At 38.9% G+C, this 27888-nt stretch overlaps 1 protein-coding gene across 3 annotated transcripts; it reads right to left on the reverse strand.

Moving 5' to 3' along the window:
- Positions 1-48: 48 nt before the first annotated feature.
- Positions 49-27215, reverse strand: LOC105258224 (fibrillin-2). Of its 3 annotated transcripts, none has more exons than XM_011269359.3 (42): positions 27056-27215; positions 24893-25177; positions 19859-19941; positions 18817-18924; positions 18432-18569; positions 18219-18321; positions 17970-18154; positions 17636-17884; positions 17354-17509; positions 16811-17095; positions 16613-16735; positions 16194-16442; positions 15834-15953; positions 15188-15403; positions 14781-14980; positions 10642-10822; positions 10235-10540; positions 9773-10114; positions 9440-9565; positions 9030-9363; positions 8758-8924; positions 8307-8635; positions 7774-8200; positions 7103-7456; positions 6828-6941; positions 6473-6631; positions 6195-6409; positions 5654-6011; positions 5424-5569; positions 5078-5186; positions 4639-4917; positions 3909-4334; positions 3555-3803; positions 3261-3464; positions 3046-3171; positions 2730-2969; positions 2421-2593; positions 2021-2215; positions 1829-1933; positions 1535-1687; positions 1263-1463; positions 949-1167 (listed from the first exon to the last, which is right to left on the reverse strand). In XM_011269359.3, the coding sequence occupies exons 2-42, from the start codon at positions 25030-25032 to the stop codon at positions 949-951; spliced, it is 8592 nt and encodes a 2863-aa protein (XP_011267661.2). In that variant the 5' UTR covers positions 25033-25177; positions 27056-27215. The 3 variants fall into 3 exon arrangements, with proteins under 3 accessions (XP_025268604.1, XP_011267661.2, XP_025268603.1); XM_025412818.1 differs by lacking the exon at positions 27056-27215 and adding an exon at positions 25306-25318; XM_025412819.1 differs by lacking the exon at positions 27056-27215 and having other exon boundaries at positions 49-1167; positions 24893-25032.
- Positions 27216-27888: the final 673 nt, after the last annotated feature.

Below are 27888 nucleotides of genomic sequence, written 5' to 3' on the forward strand. Positions count from 1 at the left end.
GTGATTTTGTTTATCACGATTGTTGCCGAGAAAACAGAGAAATTGTTTTAAATAAACTTTATTCACATCCTATATATATAAAATATATATAATACCAGTTCTGGCATGTTCTCTAGTATTATACATAATTAAAATCGTTACTATGTATAGGCACGAAGTAATAACGTATAATCAAGCAATCGTATATATATCGACGATATATGTCTACGAAGTCCTCTTTGAAATTTCAGCGCAGTCAAATGTACTGGTTTTGTACACGAAACTACATTCGTGCCGTATTTCTTCCGAGCTAAAATTTATAAATATATAAAGCTACATTTGTTTCTGTTTACACGCGCGTTCGCTCGCTTAAAGCTATATATAATAATCTAGCGTTTGTACATCTCTAACGTGTTACTATACTTCTAATCAAATCGTATTATGTAACAAGTACAGGCAGTAAATCGAAAGAACGCTCTTACATTTCTTGACAAAGAGACGCGCAAAGAGTTGCTGGAGAATCTCATTCAGGCTCTTGTCAATGAATTATTTTTTTATTCGATATAAGTCAGCGAATGTAAAAATCTGACGAAAAAGATAAGGCACTCGATTGGTTACATTGGCAGTGTAGATGTATCGAAGATAAACTGGCAGTCGTAAAAATAATTGTTATTGCTCGTAAATAAAATATTTATTATCTAGCAGCTAAATAATGCGCGAGTGAACACAAAAGATTCAAAACGCTCAACGTTCCTCTCATATTTCGAATCACGTTGATCCATTTTAAAAATTAGCTCTTTTTACAGACCGTTCCGTCATTCGCGCTCCTCCCACCTTGGCATTTCCGGTGCTTTTAATACTTTACCGTAGCTTGAAATAATTCGCGAAAAATTGACTAAAGAAAAAGCGTAACGCGCAGTGTCGGGCAGTGTTTTCTCAATTCGATTATCCTCGATCCTTCCGATGATCTCATTCCACGACTATGAGATGGACTGTGAGTGTTAGAGGTTTTTCCCACTCCGTTCTCATCGCCGTCGCGTTTTCGGGACGACCGTGGATCACCACGTGAAATTCGCCGGGATTTTTCAGCCGGTGCCGGAAGTGCAGGGCGGAAACGCCGCGTTCCTTGACGATCTCGAAGTGTCCGTCATTGTTGCCCCGCGCGATAGTGTAATTCATGTCCTCGCCCTGTGAGATGATGATAAAGTTGAAGCTCATTTTCAATTGGAGCTTTCTAAAGAAGAAGATATTAACTTAAGATTATATTCTTTCTAGGAAATTACCTTGATGGCGGATTGCAGCTTGATGATCCGTGTGCGATGCCTCGTTTGACGTAGATTGACTTTAAGCAAGTGCTCCATTCCGTGATGATGCCTCTTCAGCCTGGAGTTTCGTCGTTTTTTCATTCTGTTTCTCCTCGTCCTCGCCTCTTCACTGGTAAGTCTATTTCTAGTGCCTCTTCTGTGTCGCCCATTTCCATTTATCTAATTCAAAAACCCGCGTTTAAATCTCATTTATTCCGCTATGAAAAAAAAAACAGACGTGATATACAAACCTTGCAAGAGAAACATCCTTCTGTGGAAATTGTCTTATCATCGGCCGATGGTATGTGATAAGAATCAGGATTGATTTGGAAGGTTGGCACGTTGCCGATATCTTCGTTGTAGCGTCCTTGCGACAAGGGATTAATCGTAGACAGACAGTGACCCTGCAGAAAGTTTTTATATAAATTATATTTTTATATAAAAATTTTATATAAAATATACTTTTAATATAAATATTCCTATATTTTTCTTCAAGACATTTTAAACGGCTCATTTCATTTTTTTAACACGATTGGAAAACGAACCTGTCCTATTCGCTGATAACCGGTGGGACAGCCGCAAATAAACCCGCTGATTCCGTTTGGAGTGCATCCGAAGGCACAAGGGCTGCCGAAACATCCGGCACTTACCTTGGAAGAGAAAAGAGACACAAAGTAAAATACATCTACATTTCTAGAAATATTAATAAAATAAAAGGAAATTCGCGAATGCCATACTTGCACGCAGATTGCCAGATTATTATCGAATTGATAACCGTCCGGACAACCGCATTTGTAACCACCAATCGTGTTAATGCAGGTACTATCGCCACATGGCGACGTGTTGCATTCATTCTCGTCAATACATTGATTATAATAAAGGTGCTGCACAAAGCCATCCGGGCATCCACAGCGGTAACTTCCCATAAAATTCTGAAAAAATTAGAAGCACATTGTGCAGTTAGTTTTTGTGAAAAGAAGGCGAAGTCTTTAAACGAAGGAAAGGTCTTTTCTTAGAAACGGAAAGCATAAATAATGTATGGTCATTATTGCATAAAGGATGTTCATCATTATAAAGAAAATTCTAAAGTAGTAAATAATGATAGAAAGAAGCTAAAGTAAATAATTACATGCTTACCTGGCAACCGTGTTCACAATTGACATCGTCGGCACATTCATTATGATCTGTACAGAAACGCCCAGAATGGTCTAGCTTAAAGCCCCTTGGACACAGACATTGAAAACTGCCAAGAGTATTAATACATTTCCCAGGTTTCGGACAAACACCCGCTTGTTCGCATTCATTTATATCTGTAAGAAACTTATATTACAAGAAGCACGCAGAGGGAAAGATTGCGAGTAACGAAAAATATATCCATTTATACATTTACATTAATTGTTGTTAATTAAATGAAGAGAAAAGTAATTAGGAGATTTGTAGACGAACCATGGCATGCATCTCCTTGTTGATTGTAGCCTTCCTGGCAGCCGCAAGTGTAACTTCCTGGTGTGTTAATGCAATTCTGCTGGCACAAGTGATTCCCGGTCGCGCATTCGTCCAAGTCCCTACAGCTGACACCGTCGGGATTTAAGATGAAGCCGGATGGACACGAGCAGATAAAACTGCCTTCGGTGTTTTGACAGTTGTACTTGCACGGCTTCGGCGTTAACTCGCATTCGTTAATATCTGCGCGATTCCATATGATTTAATTTTCAATTCAATTAATAATTATCACATATTTCGATTAGAGAGGAGAGCTTACCGATACATTGAATACCAGATTTGTCGGCCTTGTAGCCTTTATTACAGATACATCTGTAAGAGCCTAGAGTATTGATACATAGACCGTTTCTGCAAAGATCCGGTATGGTCTTGCACTCGTCGATGTCTGAAATTTTTTTATTTATATCGATAAGGAGCGAGATTCTCGCTCCTTATCGATATAATCAATTAAAAATAGATAATAAAATATTGTACCTTGTCCATTAACGGAAAATCCTTTGTCCAGACAAAGTTCGTTGTAATTGTCGGAATCCCTCGATGGGCAAATTTCGCAATGTGGCCCCCATGCGGCTCCCATAGTGCAACAACAATCCGCTTTAGTGACCGTGCGCAATTCCGAAGTCCTGGCGGTGCACCTGCCACCGATTGTTTGCAGGAAACAATAGCCGACCCTTCGGTCTGAAAATAAAAAATAGATAAAAAATGGAATCGTGACAGTTTACATGATATTTTTATTTATTAATCTAATTGCACGATCTCTTCTCATACCGATACACGATTTTCCGTCCAAGCTCTGCTCGAAACCGTCATGACATAGACACTGATAGCTCCCGTCCAAGTTGACGCAACGGCCATGTTGACAGAGACCCGAATTAATAGCGCACTCGTTAATATCCTTGCACTCGTCCGCCATTCCTATCTTTTGGTAACCAGGCGGGCAAATGCATATGAAGGTGCCGATGAGATTTTTGCACTGGAATCTGCAGTCGTTCGCCGGCGTGGCACATTCGTCGACATCTGAAAATTTCATTTATAATGCGCGCAGGATTTAATTTGCATTAAATATAAAGAATTGAATTGAATATTTTAATAATAACATTTTAATATATTTTTTTTAATTACCAATACAATGGCGGCCATCGGGCGCCAAGGTGTAGCCATACGGACAGATGCATCGGAAAGAGCCTGGCGCATTGTGACACCGGAAGGCGCACTGATTGCCCATCTCCAGACACTCGTTCACGTCCTCGCAGACCTGATTGGCGCCCGGCGCGAAACCCTCGTTGCAGGAGCATTCGAAACCGCCGTCAATGTTGCGACAGGTGCCGTTTCCGCAAATGTTCTGCACGCCCAGACACTCGTTGAGATCTACGCAATGCCTTCCGGTCTCGTCCAAGACGTATCCGGTCGGACACTCGCATCGAAACGAGCCGTCCGTGTTGATGCATTCGCCACCGACACAAGCGTCCGGCATAAATAGACACTCGTTCAGATCGATCCCAGTGTCATCCCGTCCAGGTCCTTCTGGGCACAGCCTCTTAAATTCCTCTGGATAAACAAGATTATATCTTTCTTTTTTTTTTAATATTTTATACCTTTTTTTTATACGTTATGATGCAAACAATTTTTTTGATATAAAAGTAAGAAAGATTTTTACGATAGATTCATGATTAAAAAATCTAAATTAATTTCTTAATGAATTAATTAAAATAAAATTCAATAATTTTTATTGAGAAAACTACTTTTACGGCAGATTCATGATTAAAAAATCTAAATTAATTTCTTAATTAATTAATTAAAATAAAATTCAATAATTTTTATTGAGAAAACTATTTTGGACAGGATCTTTTACCGCTATCTTCCGGCGGACATTCCTCGCAGTAGCGACCCCAAGCCCTGCCCATCGTGCAGCAGCAGTGCTTCTTGGTCATCCCACCCTCCCGCGGGAGGGTGCATTGGCCTCGTCTATAGCTGTCGTAGCATTGTTCTTCCCTCACGTCGATGCACTTAAGCGAATTCGGTTTCTCGCTCAATTGATACCCGACCGGACATTCACAGATCACACCGCCTTCCGTGTTGATGCACTGACCATTTTCGCAAATGTCTCGAGTCTCCATGCATTCATCTACATCTGTAGGGAAAGATGATTAAACAAAATTAGAATAGATTGTCTTAAACAAGATTAGAATAGATTGTCTTAAACAAGAGCTATGCATGATATAATGAATGAATGTGTTTATAATTTTATAATTTTAATGAATGTGTTTATAATTTTATAATTTTAAACATACCAACGCATCTTTTTCTGGTATGGTCCAGCTCGTATCCTAGTGGACAGCTACATATATAAGATCCCATCAAGTTCTGACATTTTCCCGGAGACGGACATAATCCCGGTATCTGCAACAATTCAAAAAAATTAATTTTAAGAAACGCATTGATATACACATGATGTAAACATATATATGTTTGTAAAAATATCGATGGATGAAATATTTTTCCTTCGTTCGTCGCTTTTTAAAAGTTTTTTAATATGATCTGTCCAAGATATATTCAAGATGCTAGGTAGGGATGTATGACAAAGAAAAGAGGGCCTCAATCAACAAGTAGAACTGTCAGTAAATCTACATGACGTACCTCGTCACACTCGTCGATATCGCGACAATGCTGGCCGTCTTGAGCTAATACGTAACCATCCGCGCATTCACAGACAAAGCCGCCAATCGTGTTTCGGCATCGACCATTGCGGCATAAAAATGGCATTATTCGACACTCGTTGATATCTGAAATAAATTTATATAATCGAAATACGCAAGAAAATTATTGTTAAAAAATATAAAGAGATTAAGAATTAGCTATCAACCTACCTGCGCAATCGTTGTTCGGGCTGAGTTTGAATCCCTGATAACACTGGCATTTATACGAGCCCAGGGTGTTGATACAAGTGCCGTTGTTGCATATATTCGGATTGCGCTGACACTCGTCGATGTCGACGCAGTTGTCCCGGTCGCGGGTCAACGAAAATCCAGCATGGCAGATGCATTGAAAGCCACCTTGCAGGTTGCTACACGCACCGTTGCTGCAAATGCCTGGCCGATCATAACACTCATCGATGTCGATGCAATCACGCTGACTTGGACCGAGTTTGTAACCAGCCGGACACACGCACTCGAAATAGCCCTGCTGATTAATACACTGCGCGTTTCCGCTACAGGGATTCGGGATCTAAAATAAATCGAAACGACATGTAAATATATATTATTGATAAGTATTATTCGATATTATAAAAAATATATATCGATTATTGTTATATATTACGATTCTAAATCTTGTTTTTAAATATCAAGGAAAATGAGATTAAATTAAGATTAAATTAAGATTTTTTGAATTAAAATTTGAAAGTTGCACCTGTAGACATTCATTCTCGTCGATGCATTGATGAGAATCTTCGTCGTAGACGTAACCGCGCTCACACTGACACTCGAAGCTACCTGGCGTGTTCATGCATCGGCCATGGGTGCACATGGTCGGCATCAGGGCGCATTCGTCGATCTCCTCGGAGTGATTCGTGATCGGATTCATGATTTGACCTGGTACCAATCCGCACAGAATCTCGTGTTCACCTACGAAGAAACCATATTGATTGAGCATTATCTCGAGATGCAGGAATCGAACATGTTACTTACGAGTCCTCTCGCCGGGACATTTTTCGCAAAGAATACCCCATGCGGCTCCCATGGAGCAGCAACACAACATTTTTGTCTGCGGCTGCACCATGGGATTGAGACAATGACCAGAATCGTAGGTGAGATAGCAAGACTCCTTCCTCATATCGACGCATTCCTCTAAAAAGACAAACATGTTACAGTTACATCTTATAATTTCGAGAGAAAAAATTAGAATTTAATTTCATATATCACAATTTTTTTCTCGGTAATATAACATACCAAGTAATAATATAATGAATTCAACGATAGTAAAATGAAGTGAATATTAAGTAAATATTTTTCTTAAATTATTTGGCTGTGTATATATACTAACTTCCTCCAGGCATCGCCATGTATCCCTCGGGACATTCACAATGATATTTTCCTTGATCGTTGATGCAGTATCCAACGCCACATATTCGTGGATGTAACGCACATTCGTTTATATCTGTATAATTTTTTTTAAAATATTGAAACGCGAATCCAATAACCCAGAAAATTTAAAATTTAAGAGAAAATTTATATAAAAGAAAAAATATATATAGAGAGGGATTTTATAAACTGAAACATAAAATTTGGGAAACATAAAATGTCGTTTGTTTCTTTTACCGATACAGCTGGTCTTGGAATCATCCAGGATGAAGCCTTCGTTACACGAGCACATGAAACTACCGAACGTGTTAGTGCAGTGTCCGTTCTGACAGATATTCTCATGCTCTACACACTCATTGATGTCCTCCAAAATGACAGTCACACGATTCGGCCTGTATCCCGGCCCGCTAGGACACAATTGATCGTATTCCTTCGTGCCAACCCGTGGACATTCCTCGCAATTGTTGCCCCAGGCAGTGCCAATACTGCAGCAACACGTTGCCTTCGTCACCGACGTCGCTACTTCAAAGATGCACTGAGGCTTTCCGGTGCCATGTTCGTAGCCCGTGAAGCAAAGCGACTCGCGTCTATCTGTGTGAGCGATAGTAAATCAGAAATAAAAAAAATAATATTAGGTAGATAAAATATTTACATAAATTATTTTATCAGATTTATAAAAATCGGTAAATCTAATAACTTTCCAATTTATTATAAACTTTAAAATGATCAAAACTCAGGAGATAAAAATCTAATAATTTTCCAATTTTAAATACATCAAGTTAATTTTTTTTTAAATACATCAAAACTCGGGAGATCAAAATCTAATAATTTTCCAATTTTAAATACATCAAGTTACATTAAAATTTCGAAATTTTAGAATATCTAGGATTTTAAATGATTCTACCTACCAACGCAGGCATTCCCGGCTTCCACGAGCTCGTGATGCGGTGGGCATCTGCAGATGTATTTGCCCTGTGTGTTGATGCAAGTACCATATTGGCAGGATTGCGGGCTCTCGCACTCGTCCACGTCGGTGCAGTTGCCACCGGAATTGTCCAGTTTATAGCCCTCGTTGCATTCGCAGCGAAACATGCCAAAGATGTTTTCGCAGCGGCCGTAGACGCACAGATTGTTAAACATATCGCATTCGTTAATATCCACGCACGCCTGCTCGCTACGCTCGTCCGGATGCATGAAGCCCATTTCGCATTCGCATCGATACGCACCCGGATAATTCAGGCAGTGTCCGTTTTCGCAAAGCGTACTGTCCTCCGCGCATTCGTCGACGTCCTTGCAGTTGTAACCATCGCCGCGAAAACCGGCGTCGCACACGCACTGCAAGCATTGTTGAATAAACAATAAAAATTAAATCTAACAGGTCATGCAAACGTTTATAATTCAATAGTAAGCCGCAATAAGCGGAAGTCTTCAAGATACATACCTTGAAGGAGCCTTCGGTGTTGATACAGTGCGCGTTGGAATCGCAGCCGCCGTTGTTGGTAGAGCATTCGTTGATGTCCCAGCACTCAATCCCGTTCCCGGTGAAACCATCATGGCACGTGCATATGTACGAACCCTGGGTGTTCTGACACTCGGCGAACTCGCTGCAAGAGTAGGCGTTCAATCGACATTCGTCGTCGTCGGTGCACGCTGGTCCTTCCGCTGGCTTCACCGAGTAGCCTTCCTCGCAACGGCAATTGAAGGAGCCGATCGTGTTGTAGCATTCGCCGAATCCGCATATTTGCGGCTGCATCACGCACTCGTCGACATCTGTCAGTTTAACAATATTGTAGACGATTATATTATACGTTATATATAATTTTAATTAATATAATTTTAATTAATATAATTTTAACAAGGTAATAGAGTGTGGATACAAGAAAAGAATTTACCTATACAGGATACGCCGTCTCTGCCGGGCAGTAGACCGTTCGTGCAATTGCATGTGTAGCCACCCGGTACATTCTTGCATTTACCTCCGTTGCAAATTCGAGGATTATCCTTGCATTCGTCCACGTCCACGCAGGTACGGCCGTCCAGGTTTAAAGCGTAGCCGGTGCTGTCGAAATATTATTATTATAAATATTATTATTCTTTTTATTATCCTGGAGATAATCTTAGTTAAACATAAATTTTCTAAGAGAAAGGTATAATGATCTCTCACCGGCAGGAGCAAGAGAAACTGCCCGGCGTGTTGAGACAAATGTCCTCGCAACCGCCATTGCTGATGGCGCACTCGTTAATGTCCTCGCAGTGAGATCTGAGGCCCGTTTGCTGATAACCGTCATCGCAAATGCACTGATAAGTGCCCATCATATTCTCGCAAACGCCGTTCGAGCATATACCGCTGGTTCTCGAGCATTCGTCGATGTCCTTGCAGGTCTGTTTGTCGGGGCCCAGCTCGTGCCCCGGAGGACACTGACAGCTAAAGCTTCCTTCAGTGTTAATGCAGGTACCGCCGCGACACAGACCCGGCGTCTCCTCGCATTCGTTTATATCTGAAAAGAGAAATATATCACGTTATTCCAAGAAAATATTTTGGAACGTATTTTAAAACTTTCTCTTATATTTTACCCATGCAAATCTTCATAATGTCATTGCTGCGGTAACCAGGACTACAATCGCACTGGAAATCGCCGGGCGTATTTTTGCAGGTGCCATTCCCGCAAACACCACGCATGATTTCGCATTCATCGATATCTGCAAATGTAATTAAAATTTTAATTAATTATTTCTATATATAAATTAATTTCTCTCAACTTGCATCTTATTCTTCTTAAATCTTTCTCGAGGTAATACAAGAGTCAAAAATAGATTTAAATCTTTACACCTATCTGGCACAGGATTTGAAAGAAAGCTTTTCTCTAAAATCCAAAAAATGCAGGAATTTTTTGAGATGTCACCAACCATTGCACTTGATGCCATGCTCATCGAGCGCGAAGCCCTGATTGCATCTACAGCTATAACTGCCGATCGTGTTTTTGCATCTGCCGTTCAGACACATCCCTGGAAATTCGATGCACTCGTTGATGTCCTGTCGCTCGGTGAAGCCATCTCCCCGTGGACAAAGTTCCGTGTGGGCCGGTGTACCTAACTTGGGGCACAGCTCGCATTTCTCGCTGCCCCAGGCACGACCCACGGAGCAGCAGCAGAGGCTTTTGGAGAAATGGCCCTCTACAGAATTAGCGCACTGGCCATGACGGTAATCCAGAAAGCACGCTTCCTGCCTAGTGTCAATACAAGTAGTGTCTGAAACGGAAAATAATAAAAGGATTAAACGCTTGAAAACTAACATTCTGTCCTTCAGGAAAATATAATATTTTTTTTCATTTTTGAAAAAAACAACGAATGACGATTTAATTAGCTTACGCGTTGCGTCCAGAGTGAGGCCGGGAGGACACTCGCAACGGTAGGAGCCGTCCGTATTGACGCAGGTACCGCCGCCCTTACAAATCCCGCTATTGAGCTCGCATTCATTGATGTCGGCACAGTCTTTGCCGTCTACCTTTGCGTAACCTTTGGAACACTCGCAGAGAGAATGTTCGCAAATTTCGCATGGGCTGCCCCAAGCTACCCCGACCGAGCAGCAGCACTCGGAACGAAGAGCCACTTTTGGTAAATTATTCTCGCACCGACCATCCACCATCTTGGTCCAGCACGAACCTTTTCGATTGTCTGAAATCAAAGAAAGTCAGGAAGAAAAGTCTCTATCTTTATTTTTATTTATCAATTTTTCTTGCATTTAGAAAAAAAATTAGAAGAAATTAATCTCGTACCCCGGCAAATGTAACCGGTGTTATCGAGAACATAGCCCGGGAAACACTCGCATTCATAAGCTCCCACAGTATTGATGCACACGCCGTTGAAACAGACGTCCGGTCCTAACTCCTCGCACTCGTCCACATCCTCGCACATTTGATTCTGAGTGTTGTATCTCATGCCCGTTGGACAAATGCACTGCGAATAAAATCACATAATTGACATTCCAAGAGAGTAATTTAATTAATTTGAAACATGTAGATTAACATGTTGAAAAAATTGTGAAAATACCTATAATTAATTAACAGAATATTTAATATATTTAATATATTTAAATATAAATATTTAACAAATTAATCGAACGAATGCATTTCGATTCATCTTTTCATTTGGTATATATAAATATTTAATTCACTATTCGACTGATTGCGTTCCGACTCGCTTTCTTATTTGATATATATAAATATTACACTTAAGTGTGAGTCCAAGAAGCAGATTTCGGATATTCACTGTAAGTCAGCCGCTTCTCCGGCGATCGGGACGAGATTTAAACGGTAGTGCCGCGAAATGGTGTAGAATTTTATGCAAAAAGAACGAAATCGCTATCGCGTCCGGAAGTCGAGATATAAATTGGCCGTTTTTCTGCGCACGGACGATCGAAATCGTGCAAGACGCCGCGCATGTTGCCTGTCTCTCTCGCGTGATATTCACTGTAACGCGGCGAGTAAAATGGCAAGCCGAATGCAATCGTTCGATTAATTGATTAAATACTTATATACATCGAACGAAAAGACGAATCGGAATGGAATCGTTCGATTAATTAATTAAATATTTATATATATCGAATAAAAAAGCGAGTCGGAATGCAATCAGTCGAATAGTGAATTAAATATTTATATATACCAAACGAAAAGATGAATCGAAATGCATTCGTTCGATTAATTCGTTAAATATTTATATATATAAATATTGCGTTCCGACTCGCTTTTTTATTCGATATATATAAATATTTAATTAATTAATCGAACGATTGCATTCCGATTCATCTTTTCGTTCGATATATATAAGTATTTAATCAATTAATCGAACGATTGCATTCGGCTTGCCACTTTACTCGCCGCGTTACAGTGAATATCGCGCGAGAGAGGCAGGCAGCATGCGCGGCGTCGTGCACGATTTCGACCGTCCGCGCACAGACGAAAAACGGCCAATTTATATCTCGACTTCCGGACGCGATAGCGATTTCATTCTTTTTGCATAAAATTCTACACCATTTCGCGGCACTACAGTTTAAATCTCGTCCCGATCGCCCAAGGAGCGGCTGACTTACAGTGAATATCCGTAGAAGCGCGCGGTGACGAGAGTCGTCCCACTGTAATCCGATACTACGAGCGCGACGAATCGGTGGACGGGTCGCTCTCCGAGACATGATAGTGGTTTGCGATATATCGAAATACCGCGCCGAAAAATGACTCGTCCTTTTAGTGGCGAGAAAATGATGCGCTATCATTTCCACACCACCTTGCGGTAGATAGCATGGTGCGCTTTTTTTATAGTGGTTTCCCCCATAGGCCTATTCCACTCTCAATTTGAAAATTATTCAAAATGCCATTACTATACGCTGAATATATCGTAAATGTAAAAAATTAATGGTGACAGTACCTTTACAAAAATTGATCCGTGATTGAAAATTCCTCGATAAAATGTATTGCACACGTTGATAATGATACGATGATAAAATGCTTCAAGAATCTTTTCTTCATCTCGTACATGAAGGCGCACTGGATATCCCGATATTATGCACGATACCCAGTTTCACATAATTATTACACGTAAAATTGTACGGCCACTTGGTTTTCGTGCACGCCCGAGAAATGATTCCATGTAAATTGCGGCCGCACGATAAGTATTTTCTCTCGCTAGTCCGTATGCCACAATCATATCCGTATATTCCTGCAGAGTACACTTCATTTTCTCTGTTAATTTATTACGCAAACACAAGATTTTTATTAAAACATCTTAGCTCTCGCACGCTGTTACCAGACTGCGTACGCCAGCAGCACGCAACTACAGCTGACAGCTGAATGGACATGTGAATGGAAGCGTAGTGTGAGTTCGACGCCTGCGCACTATGATTACATTCACAGTCCGCTCAGCTGTCAGCTGTAGTTGCGTACTGCTGGCGTACGCAGTCTGGTAACAGCGTGCGAGAGCTAAGATATTTTAATAAAAATCTTGTGTTTGCGTAATAAATTAACAGAGAAAATGAAGTGTATTCTGCAGGAATATACGGATACGATTGTGGCATACGGACTAGCGGGAGAAAATACTTATCGTGCGGCCGCAATTTACATGAAATCATTCTCGGGCGTGCACGAAAACCAAGTGGCCGTACAATTTTACGTGTTGTGCAATAAATTATGTGAAACTGGGTGTCGTGCATAATATCCTGATAACCGGTCCAGCAGTGCGCCTTCGTGTACTAGGTGAAGAAAGGATTCTTGAGGCATTTTATCATCGCATCATTATCAACGTGTGCATTACATTTTATCGAGGGATTTTCAACCACGGATCAATTTTTGTAAAGGTACTGTCACCATTAATTTTTTACATTTACGATATATTCAGCGTATAGTAATGGTATTTTGAATAATTTTCAAATTGAGAGTGGAATAGGCCTATGGGGGAAACCACTATAAAAAAAGCGCACCATGCTATCTACCGCAAGGTGGTGTGGAAATGATAGCGCATCATTTTCTCGCCACTAAAAGGACGGGTCATTTTTCGGCGCGGTATTGCGATATATCGCAAACTACCATCATGTCTCGGAGAGTGACCCGCCTATCGCTTCGTCGCGATCGTATAGTATATAGTATCGGATTACAGTGGGACGACTCTCGTTACCGCGCGCTTCTACGGATATTCACTGTAAGTCAGCCGCTCCTTGGGCGATCGGGACGAGATTTAAACGGTAGTGCCGCGAAATGGTGTAGAATTTTATGCAAAAAGAACGAAATCGCTATCGCATCCGGAAGTCGAGATATAAATTGGCCGTTTTTCGTCTGTGCGCGGACGGTCGAAATCGTGCACGACGCCGCGCATGTTGCCTGCCTCTCTCGCGTGATATTCACTGTAACGCGGCGAATAAAATGGCAAGCCGAATGCAATCGTTCGATTAATTTGTTAAATACTTATATATACCGAACGAAAAAGTGAACCAGAATGTAATCGTCCGATTAATTGATTAAATACTTATATATATCGAACGAAAAGATGAATCGGAATGCAATCGTTCGATTAATTAATTAAATATTTATATATATCGAATAAAAAAGCGAGTCGAAATGCAATCAGTCGAATAGTGAATCAAATATTTATATATACCAAACGAAAAGATGAATCGGAATGCATTTGTTCGATTAATTCGTTAAATATTTATATATATAAATATTATATATAAATATTATATATATAAATATTTAACGAATTAATCGAACGAATGCATTCCGATTTATCTTTTCGTTTGGTATATATAAACATTTAATTCACTATTCGACTGATTGCATTCCGACTCGCTTTTTTATTCGATATATATAAATATTACACTTAAGTGTGAATCCAAGAAGCAGATTTCGGATATTCACTGTAAGTCAGCCGCTCGTCGGGCGATCGGGACGAGATTTAAACGGTAGTGCCGCGAAATGGTGTAGAATTTTATGCAAAAAGAACGAAATCGCTATCGCATCCGGAAGTCATGATATAAATTAGCCGTTTTTCTGCGCGCGGACGGTTGAAATCGTGCATGACGCCGCGCATGTTGCCTGCCTCTCTCGCGCGATATTCTCTGTAACGCGGCGAGTAAAATGGCAAGCCGAATGCAATCGTCCGATTAATTCATTAAATATTTATATATACCGAACGAAAAAGTGAACCAGAATGTAATCGTCCGATTACATACTTATATATATCGAACGAAAAGATGAAACGGAATGCATTCGTTCGATTAATTCGTTAAATATTTATATATATAAATATTTAAATAATTAATTAACAGAATATTTAATGTATTTAATATACTTAAATAATTAATTAACAGAATATTTAATATATTTAATATACTAAAATAATTAATATACTTAATAAATAATTCCCTTACTTGGAAACTACCGGGTGTGTTTCGACACTGACCGCCACTGCACAAAGAATCCTCTAGCTCGCACTCGTTGATATCGGTGCATATCTTTCCCGTTGCATCAACCTCGTATCCATTGTCGCAGATGCACCGATACGTCCCCATAAGATTCTCGCATCCGCCATTGATGCAAATATTGGGATTCTGGGCGCACTCATTGATGTCTGTGAATAATATTCGTTAACTGACGTTAAAATTCACTGAATCGAAACGAAAAAAGTCTCGATTTATAATTTTACAGTGTTAAAATATTTCGAAAATTTATGGGAATCTATTTGTATTTTGGATTTTTAGAACTTTTAAATATTTTATAGCTTCTTTTTCTGAAAAATATCAATAAACTTGAATTTTCAAGACATCCATTTATTTACCATCGCCGTTGTAAGTCATTCCAGCACCGTGCGGACACAAGGCTTCGAATTCTGGGGTGCCCGGAAGCGGACACGGTTGGCAAGTGCTGCCCCAGCCTAACGGCTGGCCCAAGATGACCGTGCAGCAACAACAGCTGGACTTTGTCACGGCAGTTGAGGTCGGGTTGGAGCACTGGCCGTCTCTGTACTGAGAATAGCACAGATCTCTTCTCGTATCTGACCAGCGCAGAATCATCCGATAAAAATTCAATTTTTCATTTTATTAAGCAAAATTCAATTTAATTTTTCGTCAAAATTTAAAGAAGTAGATAGTTAGTAATCATTAGTAATCATTTAATGGAAAATTAGTCTTTTTAACGAATCACATAAGCAAAGAGCTTTTTCATTTTTTAATAAAATCGATTAGTCAATTTTTTTTTAGAAAATATTTAAAAAAACGTGCAAAATTATCTAAAATGTAGCATAATTATTTTATATTATATAAAAAATAATATAAAAATAATTTCTAAAAAAGAAACATCCATATAAAAGAAGTATATAAAAGAATTATATTTTTTAAATACATATCTCTCTCTTAATTTAACCAAAAAATGTAATTTAATTAATATTTATATTAGATAGAATAGAAAATATAAATAGTACGAACCTAAACAGGATCTGCCGTCAGGACCTAGATTGAATCCCGGGTGACACTCGCATTGAAAATTGCCTAATGTGTTGATGCAGCGCCCATTTTGGCAGGGTGAACTTATACACTCGTCGATATCTTATCAAATAAATAATAATTATATAAAAATAATTTGTTCCACATACTTTTTTCGCATATTCAAATTTTTCTGGTTTTATGAAATTTTGCATAATTTTAATTTGACTCTGCAAAACCCTCAAATATTTCAATTTAATTAATTAATTAATTTTTCGAAAAACTATAATTTATTAAAACATTGAAAATTTGAAAATGCGATATTATTTTCGAAATTATTAATTATATTGATGAAATCAATACCGATGCAGTGACTTTGATCAGGGCCGATCCTGAAGCCGGAATCGCAGACGCATTTAAAAGAGCCCTCCATGTTGACACATTTGCCGTGTTCACACATTCCACTGGTAGAACACTCGTCCATGTCTACGCAGAAAGTATTGTCTCTCGAAGGAGTAAAGCCCGATTGGCAAATACAATGATAGGATCCTGGCGTGTTTTCACAACGGCCATTCAGACAGATTCGCGGATTTTCTACACACTCGTTGATGTCTAAAATAAAAAGTTTGGACAAGTCATCATCATATTAAAAGTTCTTTCAAAAATATTTTAAACATATTAATATAATTTATAAATATATTTCTGAAATTTCCGACAAACTTTTGGCGCAAATTCTCTATAATATAATATCAATGTAACATTCGTTTTACATTATTCTTCACCTATACAAGTATTCCTCGTCGGCGACAAAGTGTAACCGTCGTTGCACTCGCATTTGAAGGATCCGTTCATGTTAATGCAATGTCCGTTGGTGCACATTCCGGTGTCTTGGCATTCGTCGTGATCTGCAAAAAAATATCGTGTAATATCGTATTTTGTAGAAGCTGTTGTTCCTTCGTCGAGGAAGAGCAATCGATTACCGGTGCAGTATCTGCCATCGCCGGAAACGACAAATCCGTGCGGACAGTCGCAGGTGAAGCTGCCGGGTTGATTGTGACAGATTCCACCCTGACAATAACCCAATAGACACTCGTCCACGTCCTCGCATCTGCCGCTAGGCTTTCTCGTAAATCCCGGATAGCACTCGCACTCGTAGCCTTCTTTGGTGTCGATGCACTTGCCGTCCCCGCAGATGTCCGGTCTCAGCACGCACTCGTTCACCTCGGTGATTGACTGCAGTTGCGAGCAAAGCCTGTTGTAATCGTCTACAATTGAGTAATAACGTGGATCCTGTAGAATTGCCAGTCGTCGTAAAAGTGATCGCTTTTATCTAGCGTCTTCGTCCATTATTTCTCTCGCGAGTCTGGAGTATCTCTCGAGGAATTGATGAATGTCTCTCGAGGAATTGATGAATGATCAAAGACCGCGTACGAAATTTTACAGATCGAATTTAATTTAATATCGTCAAGGAAAGTTACCGTTTGTGCAATTAGATTAATTTTCCCCTGAAAACGCGTACGTACCGCTGCCAGGATTGGGACAGATAAAGCATTCGTCACCCCATCCTCTACCCATGTTTTTGCCGCAGCAACAATCCTTTTTGCTCAACCTCATCGCCAGCCGATTTTTACATTGTCCGTTACGATTTACCGCCGTGTAACACAATCCCTGTCTGCCATCTGTCGAAAAATAATTAGTCAATTAAAATAGAACGATAGGCAAAAGAATATGAAACTAAAAATAGTTATATAAAATAAAGATTAGAAGATTGAAACTAGTAAAATCTTTTATTAATAACTATTTACCAATGCAATATTTGCGATCCTGGCTCTGTATGAATCCCGGGTTACAATGGCAGTAATAGCCGCCGATCGTGTTTATGCATCGACCATCGGCGCAAATACCTTCTTCCTGGCACTCGTCTTTGTCCTTGCACTCGTTGGTATCGAGGTCCCTCGCCTGTCCTTCAGGACACTCGCATTTAAACGAACCGAGGGTGTTCAAGCACTTTCCGCCCTGGCAGAGTCCGGGAATCGATTCGCACTCGTCGATATCTGAAGAAAATGCGGAAAATTTTATCACCCTATATTTGTTATATATTACATTAAATGATTACATAATTAAAGAAGAAAACCCTACCGATGCATTGACCCTGCTTGGTCTTCAGGTAACCCTGTTCGCAATCCAATCTAGCTGGGCATCTCTCGCAGGGGTGGCCCCAACCCTTGCCGACTGTCGCGCAGCACAATTGCCGCGTGCAAAACACGTTTGGAAGACTCGCCAAGCATTGTTCGTTTCTCACTTTGGTGTAACACGGCCCGGTTCTGGAACGTAACAGCTGTGTAACGCGAAGCAACTCGAGCGACTGCGGAAATGTACGTTTCTTACCTGAAATCGGTCTCGCAACGTCTTCCGGTGTAGCCGTAAATGCATGCGCAACGATCTGGACCGATGCATCTCCCTTGATTCAGGCAAGGTTCTCGGCAAATAGCTGAAATGATTTCCGATTCATTATCCTTGTGGAAATTATAATTTAACTTTGCGGGATGTATGCATTTGACTTAAAATTTATCTCGATCCATGATATGTGTTTCAACTCACGTTCGTTGCAAAATTCTCCTTGATAACCACTGCGACATTGACATCGACCATCCACGCAGTTTCCATTTAGGCAATGAACTCTACATCTACCGGTTTCACTGCCGCGCTCGCTGCCGCTTCCTGTCTCGTGCGTGATGACTGTCGACGACAAATTTACAAAGTAATCAATTTTATTTTCGACAAATTCCGCAATCATCGCGGTAAAGATATTTATTATTTAATAATTAATAAAGAATTATTTAATATTTATTAAATAATTTAATTAATAAATAATTGTTAAATAATTATTTAATATTTATTAAATAATTGTTTAATAATTATTTATTTATTAATAATTATTATCAGTTTTATGAAATGATTAGAATCATTCGGTGTTATGTCTCACCTTTGCTTTGTCCGTTGCCACAGGAGGATGCGACGACGCCACCTTCGCATAAACAAATATTGGGTTGTATGCATCTTCCTAGAGAGCCGCAGCGTCTTATGCAAATTGCTAAAATATGAACGATATATTTAGGAGATTTGAAATATGCATACTTTTAAGAGTATATTGAATAATATTTTTTAACGGAATAGTTATTGCACTAATTCTCGCAAGACCCAGAATATATTTATAAATGTTTCATTTGATGTTTTATTCTAATAAATATCCATTTGAAATATTTACAATTATTTTATAATTTTAATTCGACAACAACGCTGAACCCATAAGATGTTAATCGCATAAATTAATTAACAATTAATAACGCTATCAGACACCCGGAAATTGGCGGGATGCTGATCTCGAACGAAGCGCGGCCGCGTTACCAGACAATGCGATCAGCAGGAAGCGCATAACAGGTCATTAAACCAGTTTCATTCGAGGCGGCCGTTCGTGTCGCATAAATGCCTATTTGTCCGTTACGTAATTGCATCGATCATTATCATCGACTGCGAGCAATACCGATATAATGATAGGCGGTTCCTCTCGCGCAATATTAATAACCGCTTTCTATTCTGCGAATATCTCGGAGGAGGTCACGCCAGAATATCGTAAGGATTATTATCCTCGATCGGACTACGCTTCATTTTATTATTTTATTTTCATGTAATTAGTACTGTACTGCTTTATATTTTAAATTTTATTAGTTGAATAATAATTGGTGTAGTTAAATTCATTGTGAAATTTGAAGAAAACGAAACAGTTGTATTCTGTTTTTTAAACCTTTTAAATATCTGTTTTATAATAAAACTTTAAAATCTTAAGTTTAATTTACAAGTTAAAATTCTTTCAACTTTTATATTTTTTCTATTAATAATAATTTTTTAATTGGCTTGTTCTCATGTTTTTCTTATGAACGTACGTACGTACGTATGTGTACGTTAATAAATTAATATATTATTTAAAACTTAACAATAAACAATGAGTAACTTGTGCTTTTACTTACGAATAACGCACAGGCCCGTTTCTGGTTTCTTTGTCCATCCCGGGCAGCAGTAGTTTTTATATCTTGATCTGCACACGTTCGGCCTAGATTTTTAAATATTCGTTAGTTTTTTGGAATCACATGTTTGCATAAAAATAGGTACAATGTAGATTTAATTGGATTAATTAAAAAATTAACTTGGTTAAACAAGATTGAAAGACAGTTTCTAAGAAAACAGTAACGCAAAATTTGGATTTACATTCGCAAAAAAATTTAAGAGAGAAGCAATGGAGAAAAAGAATCATATATTAATATATTTATAATATCAAAAATCCATCCCCATAATTGGAATGGATTTATCATATAAGACACAAAAAGTTTGCCTATTTTTTGAAAAAGTTCTCTCTCGAAAGATTCATAAATTTTCGGAAACTTTAAAGAGTTTGCTCATCAGCCTCCAAAGTTACGCTCCAGGTTATGATTAATCACAAGTTCCTGCGGCGCCAGTTTGAAGAGGCCGCAGGCGGAAACGCGGCATTTCCGCGGCATCGTGGCACGCGCAAGAAGAGAGAAGCGAAAAAAAAGGAAAAAAAAACCAGGAAGATTGGGAAGAGAGAAAGAGGCCGGAGTACCACCTCGGAACAAGGCGGCCATTCACGTCTGGCGCCTCGTAATTAACGTCAGCTGCTATAAAATGCCGCCACTTAGGCCTCTCGACGCAATCGCGCAAACGCCAGGGCATCGCCGGCTCTCTTTATCGCGCGGGAGGAAGGCAGATAAAGCGCGATTGTTATCTAACGCGGTCTGTAGGGTTGCCCCGAGAACTTTGAACCCTAAAAGATCTTGTAAGTCCTATAATTCGTAAAAAAAAAAAACAGAAAAAAGACTCTTGGATTTCAACGCAAGATTTTTCGCGATAATCAAAATATATCTCATTAATGTATCGAATGGATACTAAGATTCTCTCGTGTTCCAGCACTGATAACGTTGACAGCTCGTTTCTCGTCTCGAAGGAGATTAATTGTTCTCGATGTTCCTCGCATTCTTCCCCCTCGCTTCTGACTTTCTTACGCGTCCGGTGCATATCATCCCCGCGGAGGCACATCAAATATCGCGTCTCGGTGAGGCGGATGTTTGCATACGACGATATTAAAAGCACACAAGCGATGGAGCAATCTTGCTCACAGTGGCCCACTCTAACTGCTCGAGATGTAAGCGAGTGTTTACACGCGATTACGCCGCTAAATCATCATTCCAGAAACAAGCGCGTTACTTAAACAATTTGCCGTTATAAAAAATTCAACTCTCGTTCTTCAAACTCGTTTAAGAATAAATCTTTCTCCTCTGCGAGTCGCCTCGCGCGATACTTTATTATCGCCATGTTTTCTCAGCGACGATATAAAATTCGGCCAAAATGCCGGTTGTCATTTCGATGATTGATCTCGGTAATTGGAAAATTACAGCGACATTCGGTAATAATAATAATAATAATAATAACAATTTTGTAGACGAGAGGAATTACATGGATGAAGAGATCGATCGTCTTGCGATCAAGAGCTTTAATGCAATTTACATGCAGATGGAGATCCGGAGAGATTGGACCCACCGTCAAACTTGTATCGCGGTCCGATCAACACGTGGCGTCTCGGCAGGGTGTAATTTTAACACCCGACTGTAATGATAGCTTAACGAGCCCTGAAATCAACGCACTCGTCGACACCGATATCTTCATTTTAAGATCTCGGCGCGGATTTCCGTAACTGATGGGTATTAAATCGTATCTCTCACACTTCTTTTCCCGTATTCATAATATTTATTTTAAATTAACATTCTATAATTCTTTATAATATTATTTCATTATGGGAAAATTATATAATTGTATAAATTATATAATGATATAAATTATATAAATGAAATAATTATATAAATTTAAAAATTAAATTATATAATTATATGAATTATATAATTATATAATTATGATTAATTATCATCCATTGACACGACGAGGAATTAATGCGCGTGTTAATGGAACGCCCTACTAAGCGACTAGCATCTAGATATCGCAGACCCAATTAATGCGAACTCGGTTAATTAGTTAACTGCCGCTTGTAAGAGTTCAATTGGAAGCGGGCTGTAATGGCTTTGAGGCGACCGCGCGAATTGCGTGCCATTAAAATTAAAGCGATCAAAAGGTCGCGATTAGGAATGAGACTAAATAGCAGCCACGGAAAAAAGGCAAATGTAAGCTTCGAAACGCAAGGGTAAACTCTGAAACGATCGAGAGGCATCGATAAAGCATCGCGAATGGCGCCTAGTCATTGAGTTGCGTTAGTTAAAAGTTGCGATAGCGGTTCTAATTACCTCCACATAAAGAGCTTCTTCACTTCCTGCCGTAATATGCGACTTAAAGTTTAAACTAGTCTGAATTAACCGTGAATAATTTTAAACGGTGATCCCGTTAGAAACTTAAAATCAACCCTTTTAATACATCCTTTTACCTTGTCCCATTAAACAAGATAAGAAGCAAAATGAGAGACCGGATCTCTCCTTTCGAATAAATAGCATAGAATCGAAATTCTATTTTCGAAAATTTATTATACATTTATTATAAATTAATTATATATTTGCAAATTTATAAATTTTCAAATATTGTACCACACATTTAAATAAATTTACACTAAAAATATTATACGATGTTGTGAGAAAAAATATAAAGCTCGAGATTCGCCAATAAATGTTAGCGTTATTCTATTACATCCGGCGATATATATCTCGGTTATTGCGCTACCGCATTCATCCTGGAGGAGCCTTCTTTCGCGATCGATCATTCTCTTGCGCTCGGTTCCCGGTCCGAGTTATCAATGACGATCGAAATGGCAGGCCGCGCCACGAGGCATCATTCATCATTCAGCGAAACAATAAAATCGCCAACGCGATATAACCGCTCGTGCGGAGATGAGCCGGATGATGACGGATCGGTCCATCCACAACGGCGTATGTCACGATAAAGATCCGCGGCGTGAAACGCGCATCTCGTATTCCGGGGTGCGCTTATCACACCGTCCGCGTTCTATCCGCGTTAATTAATTAACGTGGAGACGCGCGTTTATCAAACGCTGGCCAGATAATGCAGCTGCAACTCGCGCGAAAGAGGAGGAAGCACTCGCGAAACGCGAGGGAGTTTACACCCGATGTATCTTGCATTTTATTCGTAAAGCGTTCAAGACACAGAGGCAGAGAGGTATGCAAATATTTTATATTTATTTCATGTTTTATATAATTTAAAAAATGTAAATTAAATAATATAAAGCGTGCAAATTTGTCTAAATTTTTTAGTAGCACTAGTTATTTAAAAATAGCAAGCTAGAAAATTGCGCAAGCTCCAATTTATTTATAAATTATTTTTAAACTAGGTCACAAGTTGCTCGAGTTGAAAAGTCCTAGATGAGTATCGACAAAAAAAGATATCTCTTTGTCTTTACGATTTAAACGCGGTTAAACGTACCGACAAAGGAGACGTAAGCGACCGGAAGGGTTAACCAAGCTCATCGTTAATGAAGATGTATTAACGGGCATCCTGTCAGAAGCAATTAAAAGCATTGTTTTCGTAGCGTTACTTAACAGGCGACGATTAGGAGACCGCCATTAATACCATAACATCAATTGAATATAATTTTAGATAGAATCTGCGTTTAATCTTCCTTGTCTTATTGCGTTGGTGTTACATTTTAATCCGAAACTACTCGAAACATGAGATTAATATTAAACTTTGATAGGGATGGTAAGATAAAAGATAAAAAATAGAAAGCTGAACAAAATTGCATTCATCTTCCCTTAAACGTGCGTAAGAAGAAATAATGAAATAAATTTTTTCATATTCCAAGTCATTAACGAATAAATTATATTTGCAAAAAAAATTATATTTCAATCATTGCAATGATTAAAGATTTTATAATCGAATTATAGGGAATATCATTTAGATAAATCAATTTTACAGCATTATTAAATACACTTGATGCACGAGCGAATTAGTTTCTATCCGAGCCTCAATAAGACGATGAGCATCCATTTAGAGTCGCGGTATTATTAATATAACGATGAGATTAGCGATGGAAATTAAGCCCTGTCGAAGCCATGCGAGAGAGAGATTATTTCATGAAACTAGATCCACTGATATATTCCCACGTCGGATTGGAATCGTAACATTTCGCATAATTATATGCAGGTTCTCCATCTCTTCTCTTGAAATAACTCCTTACTAGGTCACGCACGCGCGTGCATTTGTATTTGAATTGACTGAAGAGAGAGAGAGAGAGCAATCTGAAATGGAACTCATCTCTTGGGGATTCTCTAGAAGATTAGTTTAGAATTCGGATGCAAGATTGGACAGATAAATTAGCTCGTATACTGGAGAAATAATTCCGCTATTCGCGCGCATACCGTTGCCAATTGGTCACAATGGATGTACGTGTGCAGCTAATCCCGTTTATTATCCCATTTGCGCGACCGCGAAAACATTTAACGGAGCCGCGAAGGCGAGCGCGGGACTTTATCGGCGAAACTTGACTCTTATTGCGAAAAATAGGCGCTACTCGGATAGAGAATTCAACGCGTCGCTGGCGTATAACGTAACAGCCCCGATAACCTAATTAGGTGTTATCGCGCCGTTTAACTTCGCCGAGGACGCGCGACGGGATCATCGGATTCTCGACAAGATCCGCGTTGCTAGCTAGATGCCGGGGCCTATTACGACAATTTCGCATTTTTCACGAGGCGATTTAACCTTTTTAAATGATCGGCTGCTGCTCCCCAAGGACATCGAGACACGTGACGTTTCGTTTCTTTGCACGTGCATCTATTTGTGTGACATTTTATTACGTAAAACTAACATATTCCGATATCAATTTTTCTATACTTCCTGGTGTTTGCGACATCAGATTTTTTTGTCGGTAGAGAAAACCCGAGGTCAGGATTCCGCGGGACGATATATCAATTTTGCGATCACATCACTCGAAGATTGGCTGCTTGGGTCGTTTGTATCACGATTATACTCACCCGACAGGTGGCACTGATTGCAGAGTATTGTCCAGGTCCTGGGAAGGACTCGGGGTGTAACGTTGCCCCGTCGCTACCCCATCCTGGATGAATCGACACGCCAGGACGATCCAGGCCGTCAGCAGAAATAACGCGGACATCCTGCGCAAGGAACTCGCGACTCTTCCTATTTCCGATTATCTTCCTCGATTATGCCGGATTATCCTTTCAGCTCGCGCATCTAACGCGCATGATCCTTGATCGATCTCGAGGGATTTCTCCAAGTCGTCGCGATCATTCCACCGTCTATAAAAACAATTTATGGCTCCCTTACAACGTTCTATCGTGCAAATAATTTGTCTGTGCAAGATCTAGATTTTTTGAAATCATTCAAGAATTTTATTCAAGACATATTTTATATGTATTTTAATTACAGAGAAATTTTTTCACGTGTATCTTATGTGTTCTTTCTTCCTTTGTCATTCTTATTTTGTCCTATTTTGTGTAAATTCCTGCTGAGAAAGACAACATGCGATAATTTGCTCGTGACTGCGATGCCTTTCCGGAAACGCCAAATTAGTACGATGAGATAGAAGCAACTATCTCCTGATATAAATATCCACCATAACTGGCGTTTCGGCGCGCGAGAGACGACAGTTTACGATTAATTTCGCACTACTGTTGCAAATAATTTCATTCTACACTAAAATGCCTTTATGAATTTAAATCTTTAAATTCAACCCTATGCTTGAAAGAATTCACCTTCGATATTTAACGATTATTATTTCATAATATTTTTTTAATTGAATGTAAATTAATTATTATTATTATTAATTAATGATAATTAATTTTGTATGATATCCTATATCTATTCTGTAGAGATATTTATTGTTTTGATTATTAGTTTTGTTCACAATTTTAATACGTAATTCTTTTATTGAAAAAATAAATCTCGGATAAAACCGATTTTTCTTTAAAAAAAAAAGAAAGAAAGAAGCTTTAATCGTGCCAAATGTTTTTATATGTAAATGTTTCGCTCATTATTTAAACAAAAAAGAGCAGGACCAGGGAAGCCTATCAAAGTCGCATAAATTTATTTCTGCATTATTCCTGCAGAAAAAGAAGCCTTGTACTCGCGTGTTCTATTATAAAGGAACGTATCAAGATAGCTTTCGACACCGTAATTTCAGCTTTGAGATACACCACCGTAACGAATGAGCTCATAAACTCTACACCACGGCGTTATCGAGTCTATTAAGAGCTTTTCATTACGAAGAGAAACGAAACGTTTCCTTATCCTTAACAAACTTCGTTTCACCATGAGTAAAAATCTTTTCTTTGTTATTCAAAATTTGTTTCTTATTTTGTCTTCTTTTTCTACAAGAAAGAAGAGAAATATTTCTTTTCTTAAAGAAATATAAATTTGGAAAAAAGACAAAAGAGAATTTTTAATTTCAAGAAAACAAAATTCTTGTGAATTTTTATGAAGATTCAAAAGATTTCAAACTTTTTTCGGACATATTTATTAAAACTATCATATCATTCTAGTTGTTTGCAAATTCACACTAACAAATTTGAAACGCGTGAGTTGGATAACGATTACGCACGATTAATCACGCAATTAATCTCGTAATGATCTTTAATGATCACGCGTAAATAAACGCGATTAAAGACGGCTTAAAAAATTGCTCGGTTAGGTCAGCACTTTTTGATTCGACCTTCCAATCTAAAAATTTTTTATTTGCGTCACGAATGATCGATGATGTAATGATTGATAATGTGGTATTAAATCATTGCATCTCTTTCTGCATCTAATTGTGTGGAAGTTAGAAAACGGACTTTTTCGAAATTTTAAACTTTTTTTTAAAAGTGTGTTCATGTTTTAAAAATATTAAATTTTTGAAAATATTTAAGCAAAATAATGAGAGACAATCAACTACTGTTCGTTTGAATCAGGGCATTGTAGAAAAGTTAATAAAGGATATATAAATATTTATGTTCAATTACAATTTCTGAATTTCTTGATAAATAGCCTCGCGAAATTGAAAAGAATAAACTTACAATTATTTAATTAGAAAAATATGAATATTTCTAAATTTATATATCTCTCTTCACAAAGCGTTGCGATTTTATTGTGCGTGTAAATTGAATATCCAGAAAACAGCAACCACATGTAAAACGTACAGATTTTGAATACTCGTGAAAATCCCACGTCACCAAAAGTTACATAAAAGGATTTGACGATTTCCGCGAACACCTTCCGGTTTTCGGCGGGCCGAGATCGATCTTTTGGGCCCGCACGAGATCGATCAGTCCCACGGGAGACGGATGATGCGCCTCGACGGGACTCGACGCGAGACTGGAGCTACAGATTATAGAGTCGAGAAGAGGGCTCATCTGGGAAGGTTCTCCCTCTCTCTCTTCTTTCTCAGCATCTTCGACCATCTTTATCTGCTCTCTGTCTCTGTATCGGTCTCTCTTCTCTTCCTCCGGTCCACACATCGCCGATCTCGTTCTCCCCCTCTTTGGGTTAAGACGACGACGATGACGACGGACCCACCCCTTCTACTCGGCTGTTAACACCACGCGTGTGTGAAGACACGTACGCGTGTACACGCGTGTTTCGAAAGGATGCGCTCCGATGCTCGATCGATCATCAGTCGAGAATGCGATTTGCGTGAAATTGGCGGAAGTCGGGAGAGTAAGCTTCTTTTGCTCGTGTCAGTATATTAATCGGTACTAATTTATTTCGACGATCAACTCAAGAGTTGAGATTCATTTAGAATTAGCAGAAGTCGAGGGAATAAATCCTCCCTCGAAAAAAGTTTTGCTGCTTCTTCCTGAAACTGATTTTAATACATTTCCACTTCAAAATTTTTAAAGAAAATATTGTAGATAAAGTAAAGTTTCCCCTGATGGAAAAATTAAATTAATTCTAAATTTATAGCTAATCGATATATTTTAATCCTTTCACAGAAAAAATAGAATGATCAATTTTAAACAAATTAATTATTCGT

Source organism: Camponotus floridanus, unplaced genomic scaffold, assembly GCF_003227725.1.
Source record: "Camponotus floridanus strain SB8 unplaced genomic scaffold, Cflo_v7.5 scaffold58, whole genome shotgun sequence".
In the NCBI taxonomy this organism is placed as follows: domain Eukaryota; kingdom Metazoa; phylum Arthropoda; class Insecta; order Hymenoptera; family Formicidae; genus Camponotus; species Camponotus floridanus.

Bases quoted from the DNA above. Each gene is read 5' to 3' on its own strand.
- LOC105258224 (XM_025412819.1), bottom strand. From the start codon at position 25,032: ATGTCCGCGTTATTTCTGCTGACGGCCTGGATCGTCCTGGCGTGTCGA. The intron at 14,981-15,187 runs GTAAATAAATGG...TATTATTCACAG, and splicing joins AATGACTTACAACGGCGATG to ACATCAATGAGTGCGCCCAG. The intron at 1,168-1,262 runs GTAATTTCCTAG...ATCATCTCACAG, and splicing joins AGCTGCAATCCGCCATCAAG to GGCGAGGACATGAATTACAC.